At 31.3% G+C, this 14465-nt stretch overlaps 1 protein-coding gene across 1 annotated transcript in view; it reads left to right on the plus strand.

Annotated features, from left to right (window-relative positions):
* Window positions 1-8787, plus strand: part of LOC134711521 (E3 ubiquitin-protein ligase RNF8-like) — a 27017-nt gene extending 18230 nt beyond the window's left edge. The window contains exons 6-7 of the mRNA XM_063572152.1: window positions 3181-3555; window positions 6933-8787. Of these exons, the coding sequence (XP_063428222.1) occupies window positions 3181-3555; window positions 6933-6973 (416 nt within the window). The 3' untranslated portion in view covers window positions 6974-8787. The remainder of the gene's footprint in view (window positions 1-3180; window positions 3556-6932) is intronic.
* The last annotated feature ends 5678 nt before the right edge of the window (window positions 8788-14465 follow it).

A 14465-nucleotide genomic window follows, 5' to 3' on the forward strand; every position in this document is an offset into this window, starting at 1 on the left:
TTTGAATTCAAATAAATTATAGCACCAAATATAATTAAATAATTCTACGGGGATCAATTTTTATTTGTCACCAACTTGAATATGTATTTTTAATGTGTGTATTAAATGCTACCACTGATCCGAATAGACAGTCACACCTGGCAAGGTGTGCCCTAGAGGCGTGGTTAAATACCGAAGTGCAAATAACAATTTACCTTTTAACAAGCCATCTACGAGTACTGCCACAGAACCGTGAATACACACACCGTATAAACCTAGTCATAGCAGAGATAGTAAAAGGTCAATAAGAGTACACCAACATATTGTCTTTACAGATTATTGTACTTTAATTTGTTCACCTTATCAGTCCGAAAATGCATTTATTAAAAATCAATTTATAACTTTTTGTGTTGTCTACAAAAATAATTTGAATAGATACTTGTAACATAGATAATTTATCTCACGAATGAGTACAATTGAACGTCTGTGCGTTTTATCTTCTTATTATCGGATGGTTATTAGATAAAGCATAAGTCATCGGCGCGCTTACGATTACGCTAAAATATGATTAAAAACCAAGACTTTTAATGATTGTATTTTAAATCCCGGCATGCAAAAATCAGGAGAAAACGTCACGACCTACAGGAAGTAGTAGATATTTTTTCATTAATTGTTGAATTTCTCCTTTATTACTGCACTTATAGCTATAAAACTTTGTGAATATATATATTATGTCATAATGAACATATTTAAACCATAAGTAAAAAATCGTGAATTTTCCCTTTAAGTATTGTGCAATAGCAAGAAATTTTCAATTGCACAGTATTCAGCAATAGCAAGAAATCTCCAATTGCACAGTATTGTGCAATAGCAAGAAATTTTCCATTGCACAGTATTGGGCAATAGCAGGAAATCTTCAATTGCACAGTATTGTGCAATAGCAGGTCTTTTCAATTGCACAGTATTGCGCAATAGCAAGAAATACTAATTGCACAATATTGTGAAATAGCAAATTTTTTTTTAATAAGAGTTAACTTTCTTTGTCCAGAATAGTAAGCAAAAACTATCTAATTGCACAGTATTGTGCAATAGCAAGAATTTTTTTTAATTGGAGTTATCTTTCTTTGTCCAGAATTAACTTAAATCTTTGTTACATACAATATACAATGTATATTAACTTTTTACTACCAAGGCCACACCAATTTGATTCCTTGTTCGACGGACCCGCCCGCACCTATTTTTTTCAAAACAGATTTTTTTTATTTTTATTATATTCCCGCTTCCCGCATCCTGAAATGAAATCATGTCCATTTCCCGCACCGTTTTTTTGTAAATATTATATAAAGATCTCAACATTTGTTTTTTTTAAATCACAGTCTAGCCTTTGTATAACGATTTTAAACCTATCAGCACACCACAACACTGTAAATATCTGCGAGAATATTTGTTTCAGCATGAAACCAATTTATTCCAAGCGGGAGTGCTCCGATATAAATAGAAATACCAGTACACAACAAAACGTTGGTTTCTTTCCCTCTAACTTATATTCCCTATAAAAAAAATGTTTGTTGTTAAAATAAAGTACAAAGAACTTCTGAAGGATTTGCCTTCAACTGCAATTATAATGTATGGTGACGGTCATACCCTATGCAGGTTTGTGTACCTGTCGTGGTTGATTCAGAGACCTGTCGTTCAGCAGTTATCGTTTGTTGATGTGGTTCATTGGTATTTTCCCGTTTGGAAATATAATTTAGATCGTTGGTTTTCCTGTTCGGATTAATTGTGTACAATACTAAGTTGTGGTCCTTTATAGCTTGCTGGTTGGTCTTGATCAAAGCACTGTGTAAAGGGCCGTACTTTGACCTATGTTTGTTATTATCAGGTTGGGACCAACCCCTCCCTCAGACAAGGGCCTTGAAGGGGTCATTTTACCATGTTTACTGTTCAGTCTGTTGTAGATAAGAAAAAATAAATACTAAGGATTTGTACAGTGCTACTATACAAAACCTTTGACAACTTAGAATTTTTTACTTAAAAAGAGGAGAAATACATTATTTTTTAAACATTTTTTCTAAAAGAGGGATGGGTCCACTTATTTTGAATAATATTAAACTGTTAAAGTAAATGTGTTAACATGGTTGAAGTCCAGGAATATTGAAAAATTCTTGGACATGTTTTGACCATTTAATACCAAATATTTTAGTTCTTTTAGAAAATATAAGCCCTTTTGTACTTAAAGTGTTTTTACAAAAAAAATATATTATAACTTTAATATTTTGACCCCTCATAAAAGGGATATTCATAACATTAAGGGGTTGTTTTGAACCTGATTATGACTTGGATAGAGAATTGTCTCATTGTCAGTCACACATACATAGACCAGATTTAATTATTCAATTATTTCTTGTCGAACAGGGAAAAAAATACATCATAAATTAAAGAAATGTCAAGGTACAAGTGATAAATCATGTTTTAATATAGTCAAAACCTACTATTTTATGTTTACAAAAAAAAAAATATAATCGCTCGCCTTTACTTTTTAAGCTTCCCCTCAAAAATTTGCAAATTAAATATTTTTTTATTAAAATTTTCAAATCGCTCGCTCGCCCCAATTTTTGGAGTCCAAAAATCCGTAGAACAAGAAAATAAATTGGTGTGGCCCAACTGATAAATTCAAACAATCTTTACCATTCAGTGATAACAAGCACTTTTTTACATCTTAATATTTTATGATGTATTTAAGTGAGTAGTTATTGTTGCAAACTCCATTAGAAATTTGAATTAAGATCAGTTTTGGAAAAGGGAAAGGGGGATGTGAAAAAAAATTGGGCGCGATTAGGGGGGGGGGGGATTTTTCTCATTTCAGATTTCATAAATAAAAAGAAAATTTCTTTAAACATTTTTTTTTGAGGATTTATATTCAACAGCATAGTGAATTGCTCAAAGAGAAATTTTTGTTTTAAGTTCATTAGAACACATTCATTCTGTGTCAGAAACCTATGCTGTGTCAACTATTTAATCACAATCCAAATTTAGAGCTGGATTCAGCTTGAATGTTGTGTCCATACTTGCCCAACCGTTCAGGGTTCAACCTCTGCGGTCGTATAAAGCTGTGCCCTGCGTAGCATCTGGTTAATATTAGACATAAATGCACTGATTTTGGAATGAATTGCAATTCATTATTTATATATTAAATTTTAGGTGAACAGCAAAAGTTTAATGAAGAAAACAAACCAAAACCTCAAGTACCTGCAGCACGAGGGCGTGGCCGAGGTGGAAGACGAGGGCGTGGTGCTAGAGGAGGAAGAGGTGGTGGGGCCAACAACCCAATAGTTGTACCTGCTGCTCATCCATTAACCAATGCTGCAGGTCATCATCCTATTATTGTTGAGGATGATTTAGAAATAGATGGCGTTGAAATCACAATAGGAGATGACGATGTAGAGGAGAGTAGTAATCCATATGCTGATTCTGATGAAGATTCTATGGAGAATTCTAATTCATCGGATGATTCAGATTATGTACGAGGGGATGAAGATGCCTATTATGGTGGTTATGGAACTTGTTACAGATGTGGTATGTTATCATACATGTACATTAAAAACTGAAAGGAGATGTGATTTAAACCTTAATGAGAAAGTAACACAACTTATTAAGCCTACAAACAAACAAAAAGGAAAATAACAAAAATACCAAACTGAGGAAATTCTAACAGGAAAGTCCCTTAACAAATGGCAAAATCAAAAGCTCAAACAAATCAAGGGAATGGATAACAAATGTTATATTCTTGATTTGGTACAGGCATTCTCTAAACAAAAAATAGACTTTGAGAGATTATAAAATAATTCAAAGACCTGCAAGAAGCCAAACTTTATGCATGTGTATAAAAGTGAAAGAATCTGTTTTATAAAATGTATTTTCAATTTGCAGTTTGTAAAGACACTTAAAAATATGTGTATTGACAAAATCCTAAGAAAAACAAATCTACAAGAATTTCATGAATGTAAAAGGCATTCTTGTATGTCTTGTTATTTTTTAAAATGCATGATAAGGTTATTTCATGAATTCATGTGTTTTGATATAATGAAATGTAGTCTAGTGTGATTTTTATACGACCGCGAAAAATTTTCGTCGTATATTGCTATCACGTTGGCGTCGTTGTCTACGTCGTCGTCGTCCGAATACTTTTAGTTTTTGCACTCTTACTTTAGTAAAAGGGAATATAAATCTATGAAATTTTATTACAAGTTTATGACCACAAAAGGAAGGTTGGGATCGATTTTGGGAGTTTTGATCCCAACATTTTAGGAATTAGGGACCAAAAAGGGCCCAAAAAAGCATATTCTTTTTTTTCACACAGTAACTTTAGTTTAAGTAAATAGAAATCTATGAAATTTTGACACAAGGTTTATAACCACAAAAGGAAGGTTGGGATTGATTTTGGGAGTTTTGGTTCTAACAGTTTAGAAATTAGGGGCAAAAAAGGGGTCCAAATAAGCATTTTTCTTGTTTTTTTTAAGTAAATAGAAATCAATTGGAGTTATCTTACTTTGTATAGAATAGTAGTTGAATCAACTTTTTTGCACCATAACTTTAGTAGTAGTGAATGGAAATTTATGAAATTTAATCAGAAGGTGTATGACCACATAAAGAAGATTGGTATTGATTTGGAAGTTTGGTCCTTACAGTTTAGGAATAAGGGGCCAAAAAGGGGTCCAAATAAGCATTTTTTGGGGGTTTTCGTACCATAACTTTAGTATAATTCAATAGAAATCTATGAAATTTAAACACAAGGTTCATGACCATAAAAGGAAGGTTGGTATTGATTGTTGGAGTTTTGGTCCTAACAGTTTAGGAATAAGGGGCCTTAAGGGTCCAAAATTAAACTTTGTTTGATTTTATCAAAAATTGAATAATTGGGATTCTTTGATATGCCGAATCTAACTGTGTATGTAGATTCTTAATTTTTGGTCTCGTTTTCAAATTTGTCTACATTTAGGTCCAAAGGGTCCAAAATTAAACTTAGTTTGAATCCTTGGGGTTCTTTGATATGCTGAATCTAAAAATGAACTTAGATTTTTGATTATTGGCCCAGTTTTCAAGTTGATTCAAATCAGGATCTAAAATTATTATATTAAGTATTGTGCAATAGCAAGAAATTTTCAATTGCACAGTACTCAGCAATAACAAGAAATTTCCAATTGCACAGTGTTGCGCAATAGCAAGAAATCTTCAATTGCACAGTATTGTGCAATAGCAAGTATTTTCAATTGCACAGTATTGTGCAATAGCAAGAAATATCTAATTGCACAATATTGTGCAATAGCAAGAATTTCAATTGGAGTTATCTCTCTTTGTCAAGAATAGGTAGTTGAATCAACTAAAATCACTGTTTTATACAATATACAATGTATATTCACTTTTACTACCAACTGATAAATTAAGACAATCTTTACCATTCAGTGATAACAAGCACATTTTTACATTTTAATATTTTATGATGTATTTAAATGAGTAATTATTGTTGCTTACTCCATCAGAAATTTGAATTGTGATTAGTTTTGGAATAAATGATAGGGGGATGTGGAAGAAAAAAATTGGGGGGGGGGGGGGATTCATAGTGAATTGCTCAAAGGCAAAACAAAAATTTTAAGTTCATTAAACCACATTCATTCTGTGTCAGAAACCTATGCTGTGTCAACTATTTAATCACAATCCAAATTTAGAGCTGTATCCAGCTTGAATGTTGTGTCCATACTTGCCCCAACCGTTCAGGGTTCAACCTCTGTGGTCGTATAAAGCTGCGCCCTGCGGAGCATCTGGTTTATTATACATTAGATACAGAAGCTTTTGCTTGCCTTTATTATTGCAGCAGTACTGGGAATCTGTGACACTTGCCCCAAGAATCACTTACACTTGAACTATTGACGTCATACAATAATCACTTCAATCTCCCATGCAGAGAGAGGTCTTGAGAAAGGACTAATAGTTCTGCATGGGAGATTGCAATCATTTTTGCTTTGTAGTGTCTGATGTGAATCTTTGTTATGTCCAGTAATGGCGAGCAAATAGCATTAAGGAGTATTGTTAAACATTAAGCTTGTTTATCTTGATTACAGGAAATGATGCATTAAGAGCATACGATACAGTTTTGATTCAGTATTTAAATTTTGTTGAAAATTTGCATATAGGTTATTTTTTACCTAGTTAAATCAAATATGTAATAAAATATACCTTGATGTGTTACTTTTTGAGTAAATTAAGGCTCAAATTTCAGACATTTCCTAAAAAAACCAGATTTTTTGACATATTTTTCCTTTCAATAGAAATACTTAACTTTTTGGTTTTAAAAGATAAACACGATCTGTTTTTTTGTTAAATTATTTGTGATTTATGTATTATAAAAATATTGCATAAATTTGTACATTTTATTTTTACAAGTAACTCATTTGATCATGAATAAAGGAAAAACCCGTCATTTCTTGCTGTATATTAATCAAATTTAAAAATATTTTACTATTTAAAAGTTTTCAGGAAAATTGGTACACATAACCTTCTTGTGTAATCAAACCAAATGTCATCTTAAAAAAGAGGGGTCCATGAACTTGTTTTTAAGTTAAATCAGTTTGAATGATTAAAATCAGGGGAAAACTACATCTTTTCCCGATAAGTCACCGTTTGACGTTGCGAAAACAACAATTTACGTTAGCAAGGTTACCTCCCCTAGGCCTGTAATTGTATTGTATGCCCTTAACAACAAGATTAATCTTTTGGGAGATCATTCTAGAGAACTGACAAAAAGACATCACACAAAATTCTGAAGTTAAAAGTACTGTAGTAATGATTATGTTGATGAATAAATACTTTCCAACTAATCAAAAGGAATAAAAAAAAATATATGTTATTAAGAGATCTACCAAATAATATTATTGTAATATTTGTTTTATTTGTAGGTTCACGTGGTCATTGGGCAAATGGATGTCCTTTTGGATGAAAAGGTTGTACAAAAACTATGTGTGCTATGTATGAAGTTACCATAAAGTGTTCAAGACTAAAATCTTCTTACTCAGTATTACCAAATGTGTTCATTATTAACATTACATATATTTACAATGTGAAATGTTAACAGATAGTTATATAGATTTATTTCCAAATGATTGTTAACATGTGCCAAAACAAGTTTCTTAGTATATTACAAAAAAACTAGGCTAATACATTTTACTGTTATATAAATCCTTGTTTTAAAAATTCCAATAGGGAACAAACTGTACATTATTGTAGTATTAAACCAATTTTAAGACGTTTTGGCCATTGGCCTTCTACAGTTTCTTTTAGTTTTCTTTTCAGCTACATGACATACATTTTTTTTCTTTTTTGATCCTTAAGTTGTTATCTCATATAATGTATGATTTATTGGTAGTGCTATTTACTATGCATCAGCATACATAAGTTATAATAGAGTTAACCTTCAAATGCTATAAATAGCTACTGGTAGTCTTTATTGTTGTTTTATTTACATGGGCAGTTGATTGCAATGCAATACATGTATAACATTTTTATATTTTTTCAACATGGTTATACACGAAATATTCTATTATGATGTATGGTAAATGCTGTTTTAAGACTAAAATAAAGTAAAGAAATTGATTTTTTATTTGAAAAAAAAGGAAATTTAATGAATAGCAAATTTAGACAGGTTTTACTCAAGAAAAAAGATAAATAAGTCAAATGGTTACATGGTTACAATTCTTGCCTGCAATTTCATTTGACCTTTAAGATAAATTATTCACAGACCTATCAAAATGATGAGAATAAAGGACTTGACTGTAGATATTATTATATGTGAACATGATTTATATATTGTTTTATAACACAAATTGACTTAACTATTTTGTAATGAGGATTGTATCAAATATGTTCTTATATTGTTTACTTTTATTTTAAATGTCTGTCATATGAATTTTTGTCTATTGAACTATATCTAAGGATAACTATAGTTTAGAAGAAAAAATGCAATGTTCAGCATAATTTTAGATTCTGTGAAGGCACTTGTCTAAAAAAAATCCTGTATCTTAATACTCCTGTAACTTAATATAACACATGGTGTACTTAAAATTGATTTATCTACACAATGGTGTATAACACTGCTCCCTTTCTTTTTGGAATCATTTCCCAAGTTTGTCAATTGCAATTATTTTGTTTTCCAATTTTTTTTTGGGGATATCTTCCTATATAAATGTAAACACATTACCGGTAAAGATTACTTTTAAGGATGTCAAATATATTCAATGGAATGCAATTACAAAGAAATGATGTATCAAATGGTAAAAATGTATTATGCAATGGGTCATACATTTTCATTTTTTGTAAAAATGTCTGTTAAAACTATGAAATAAGATGTAATGAAGTTTAGAAATATATATATAAATTGGTTGTGAATTTCTTATGAAGTATATGAATGGGTTAGGATTTGCATACTTAGATCAATGATTGTTTTTCCATCCACAGCCAGATGTCTGTACCCAAAGTTGTAGATGAGAACCCCACCTGAATAAGAAGTACATAGGTTGTTGGAGTTAAAATATAAGATATTTAATGAAAACTAAAATTTCATTTATCAGATCTTCAAAGTTTTTTAAGACATGTTTGATTCTTTTTTGTATGTGTTTAAAGGATGGGGACAAACACATATGTTTTTTTTTTAGAGCAGCTGTTTATTTGATATATAAAAAAGAAACTTAAAATTTGTTTTAATTGTTACAAAATAAACAAATAAACTGGAGAGTTCCATGCTCCTGTAGTACAGTTTTCAGTGTTATTCATTTAGAATTTCTTTAAAACTTTGCATGACAGACTGAAAATAGTTTGCAAGAAAATCCATTATATGTTCAGGAATTTCTAGTGCACTTGTCCTCAGTAATAGAGTAACCTCTTCCCATCTCATAGTTCCAGGATTTCAACTGACAAGATATTGTAAACTATATCTGATAAAGTGAAGTTTTTGAAGCTACAGACAGTTTAATTTTATATATGATAAAACTCTGAAATAGTTTTTATAGGATCGCACAAATTTTTGCGGTTGTATATTGGTATCACATTGTCGGCAGTGGCAGCCACGTTGTCAGCGTTGTCTGAAGAAGGACGGTTTCCAAATTATAACTTTAGTATAAGAAAATAGAAATCAATAAGATTTTAGAACAATGTTTTTAACCACAAAAGGAAGGTTAGGATTAATTTTAGGTGTTATGGTCCTATCAGTTTAGTAATTAGTAATTAGGGGCCCAAAACATACATTTATCAAGTTTCAGGACAATTAGTTGTGTACAAGTATTTCAATTACTCTGAAATTATACCACAATGTTCATACTATAAAGTAGAAGGTTGGAATTTATTTTAAGGGTTATGGGGCAAACAGTCCAGGCATTAAGGGTAAAAAAGGGGCCAAAAACAAGCATTTTTATACGACCGCAAATTTTGAAAAAATTTTCATCGTATATTGCTATCACGTTGGCGTCGTCTTCGGCGTCAGCGTCCGAATACTTTTAGTTTTCGCACTCTAACTTTAGTAAAAGTGAATAGAAATCTATGAAATTTTAACACAAGGTATATGACCATAAAAGGAAGGTTGGTATTGATTTTGGGAGTTTTGGTCCCAACATTTTAGGAATTAGGGGCCAAAAAGGGCCCAAATAAGCATTTCCTTGGTTTTCGCACTATAACTTTAGTTTAAGTTAATAGAAATCTATGAAATTTTGACACAAGGTTTATGACCACAAAAGAAAGGTTGGGATTGATTTTGGGAGTTTTGGTTTCAACAGTTTAGGAATAAGGGGCCAAAAAAGGGCCCAAATAAGCATTATTCTTGGTTTTCGCACAATAACTTTGGTTTAAGTAAATAGAAATCAATGAAATTTTTACACAATGTTTATGACCACAAAAGGAAGGTTGGTATTGATTTTGGGAGTTTAGGTCCCAACAGTTTAGGAATTAGGGGCCAAAAAGGGACCCAAATAAGCATTTTTCTTGGTTTTCGAACCATAACGTTAGTATAAGTAAATAGAAATCTATGAAATTTAAACACAAGGTTTATGACCATAAAAGGAAGGTTGGTATTGATTTTGGGAGTTTTGGTCCCAACAGTTTAGGAAAAAGGGGCCCAAAGGGTCCAAAATTAAACTTTTTATGATTTCATCAAAATTGAATAATTTGGGGTTCTTTGATATGCCAAATCTAACTGTGTATGTAGATTCTTAACTTTTAGTCATGTTTTTAAATTGGTCTACATTAAGGTCCAAAGGGTCCAAAATTAAACTTAGTTTGATTTTGACAAAAAATGAATCGGTTGGGTTCTTTGATATGTTGAATCTAAAAATGTACTTAGATTCTTGATTTTTGGCCCGGTTTTCAAGTTGGTCCAAATCTGGATCTAAAATTATTATATTAAGTATTGTGCAATAGCAAGTCTTTTCAATTGCACAGTATTGTGCAATGGCAAGAAATATCTAATTTCACAATATTGTGAAATAGCAAATTTTTTTTTAATTAGAGTTATCTTTCTTTGTCTAGAATAGTAAGCAAGAAATATCTTATTGCAAGAATTTTTTTTAATTGGAGTTCTCTTTCTTTGCCCAGAATCAACTTAAATCTTTGTTATATACAATATACAATGTATATTCACTTTTTACTACCAACTGATAAATTTAAATGATCTTTACCATTCAGTGATAACAAGCAGTTTTTTTACATCTTAATATTTTATGATGTATTTAAATGAGTAGTTATTGTTGCAAACTCCATTAGAATATTTTAATTGAGATTAGTTTCCGAATAAGGGAAAGGGGGATGTGATTAAAAAATTGGGTTCAATTTTTCTCATTTGAAATTTCATAAATAAAAAGAAAATTTCTTCAAACATTTTTTTGAGAGGATTAATATTCAACAGCATAGTAAATTGCTCTAAGAGAAAACAAAAATTTTAAGTTCATTAGAACACATTCATTCTGTGTCAGAAACCTATGCTGTGTCAACTATTTAATCACAATCCAAATTTAGAGCTGAATCCAGCTTGAATGTTGTGTCCATACTTGCCCCAACCGTTCAGGGTTCAACCTCTGAGGTCGTATAAAGCTACGCCCTGCGGAGCATCTGGTTGAAGTTTCAGAACAATAATTTATGTTTAACTGTATGGATCTCTCTGACATTGTACCACAAGGCTCCATATTATAAAGGGAAGGCTTGGTATCAGTTTGGGGTACTTGGTTGCCAACTTAATTTGAAATTTTAATTGAGATTATTTTTGGAATAAGGTATTGGGGGATGTGGAAAAAAAATGGGGAGTTAAAATTTTTCTCATTTCAGATTTCAGAAATTAAAAAGAATTTTTCTTCAAATTTATATTCAACAGCAAAGTGTTTTGCTCAAAAGCAAAACAAAATTAAGTTCATTAGACCACATTCATTCTGTTTCAGAAACCTTTGCTGTGTCAACTATTTAATCACAATCCAAATTCAGAGGTTTATCGAGCTTGAATGTTGTGTCCATACTTGCCCCAACTGTTCAGGGTTCAACCTCTGTAGTCTCGTATAAAGCTGCACCCTGCGGAGCATCTGGTGAAGCTTATAATTATCTGACAATGTCAGTCTGTCAGAGTGCAATACAAATGGTTTCCATATGTTAATTTGATGATCCCACGCTTCATTGGATGTCTATGGAATATATAGGATTTCAGGGTCCAAGGTTAGGATTCAATGGTACTAAAATAGGAAAATTAATAACTTGCTTGATTGGAATCAAAAATTTGAAAGGAGAAGAAGTCTATTATTTCCTGATCAACTGGTCATATATCAAGGTCAACTGTTATATGAAATGAAAAAAAAAAATGTTCCTGGATGATAATTATAGAGTTTCCCTTAATTAATTTGAAAGAAGCGTCAACAGGTGAAAGATAAAAGAGGATTTGATTTTGATTTTACTTTTAAACACCGCACTTGGGCTATTTCAAGGCAGCCAGTTTTTTTTATTTGAGAAAGCCGGAGAAAACCACCAACCTTTGATAGGAAAACTTGCAATCCTAGTCAATTAAGATTGGAGAAGAAGCATTATGAATTTAGGTTTAAATGGTCTGTGGATACAATTTGATTTTTAATCAGATATCAAAAAGGAAAATATCTGTTATTAGTTGGGTGATGTACGGAGGATGTGTTATAATGTATGTACAATTTCCTTGGTCAAAGATTGAGATCAAAACTTTGGTTTCAGTTGACAACTCTTTATCCTGTGCTAAAGAAACAAAGTTTTACCACACGTTATCAGAGAGATGGCTTCCATATCAATGATGTCTTGTTTTCACGACTTTTAGCTTTATTGTTATTGAGCTGCCGACCATTAAGTACTAATAGCAAATAGTTATCAAAAGTACCATGATTAGCAAATATCATTTTATGCAGGAAAATCCGGTTTATAAGAAAACTTGAATATATGAAAAATGTTAAGAAGAAAACTTATCCTTTTGATGTTTAGGTTAGGATAAGGTTGGCTGATAAAAGTTGACTTAAAGTGTTCAAAAATTAATTGCTATAAGAAATTTGTGGCTGATAAATATTTTGTTGTACACGTGTTTGATTTTGATCAAATTTTATACGGTTTAAGAAGGTAGGCAAAGGTAAAAAAACGTATTAATAGTTTTAATGGCCATTTTCTTCCAGACATTTCTGGTTAACCGGAGTGACTAGAACGTGTATATTCAATAATTTTTATACGACCGCAAAATTTGAAAAAATTTTCGTCGTATATTGCTATCACGTTGGCGTCGTCGTCAATCGTCGTCGTCGGCGTCCGAATACTTTTAGTTTTCGCACTCTAACTTTAGTAAAAGTGAATAGAAATCTATGAAATTTTAACACAAGGTTTATGACCACAAAAGAAAGGTTGGTATTGATTTTGGTAGTTTTGGTCCCATCATTTTAGGAATTAGGGGCCAAAAAGGGCCCAAACTGCATTTTCTTGGTTTTCGCACTATAACTGTAGTTTAAGTTAATAGAAATCTATGAAATTTTGACACATGGTTTATGACAACAAAAGAAAGGTTGGGATTGATTTTGGGAGTTTTGGTTTCAACATTTTAGGAATTAGGGGCCAAAAAAGGGCCCAAATAAGCATTATTCTTGGTTTTCGCACAATAACTTTAGTTTAAGTAAATAGAAATCAATGAAATTTAAACACAATGTTTATGACCACAAAAGGAAGATTGATATTGATTTTGGGAGTTAAGGTCCCAACAGTTTAGGAATTAGGGGCCAAAAAGGGACCCAAAAAAGCATTTTTCTTGGTTTTCGCACCATAACGTTAGTATAAATAAATAGAAATCAATGAAATTTAAACACAAGGTTTATGACCATAAAAGGAAGGTTGGTATTGATTTTCAGAGTTTTGGTCCCAACAGTTTAGGAATAAGGGGCCCAAAGGGTCCAAAATTAAACTTTGTTTGATTTCATCAAAATTGAATAATTGGGGTTCTTTGATATGCCGAATCTAACTGTGTATGTAGATTCTTAACTTTTGGTCCCGTTTTCAAATTGGTCTACATTAAGGTCCAAAGGGTCCAAAATTAAACTTAGTTTGATTTTGACAAAAAATGAATCGGTTGGGTTCTTTGATATGCTGAATCTTAAAATGTACTTATATTCTTGATTATTGGCCCAGTTTTCAAGTTGGTCCAAATCGGGGTCCAAAATTAAACTTTGTTTGATTTCATCAAAAATTGAATAAATGGGGTTCTTTGATATGCCAAATCTAACTGTGTATGTAGATTCTTCATTTTTGGTCTTGTTTTCAAATTGGTCTACATTAAAGTCCAAAGGGTCCAACATTAAACTTAGTTTGATTTTAACAAAAATTGAAATCTTGGGGTTCTTTGATATGCTGAATCCAAACATGTACTTAGACTTTTGGTTATGGGCCCAGTTTTCAAGTTGGTCTAAATCAGGATCTAAATTTATTATATTAAGTATTGTGCAATAGCAAGTCTTTTCAATTGCACAGTATTGCGCAATGGCAAGCAATATCTAATTACACAATATTGTGAAATAGCAATTTTTTTTTTAATTAGAGTTATTTTTCTTTGTCCAGAATAGTAAGCAAGAAATATCTAATTGACAATATTGTGCAATTGCAAGTTTTTTTTTAATTGGAGTTATCTTTCTTTGTCCAGAATCAAATTAAATCTTTGTTATATACAATATACCATGTATATTCACTTTTTACTACCAACTGATAAATTAAAATAATCTTTACCATTCAGTGATAACAAGCAGTTTTTTTTACATCTTAATATTTTATGATGTATTTAAATGAGTAGTTATTGTTGCAAACTCCATTAGAAATTTTAATTGAGATTAGTTTTGGAATAAGGGAAAGGGGGATGTGATTAAAAAAATTGGGTTCAATTTTCTCATTTGAAATTTCATAAATAAAAAGAAAATTTCTTC

Source organism: Mytilus trossulus, chromosome 3 (assembly GCF_036588685.1).
Source record: "Mytilus trossulus isolate FHL-02 chromosome 3, PNRI_Mtr1.1.1.hap1, whole genome shotgun sequence".
Lineage (NCBI taxonomy): Eukaryota > Metazoa > Mollusca > Bivalvia > Mytilida > Mytilidae > Mytilus > Mytilus trossulus.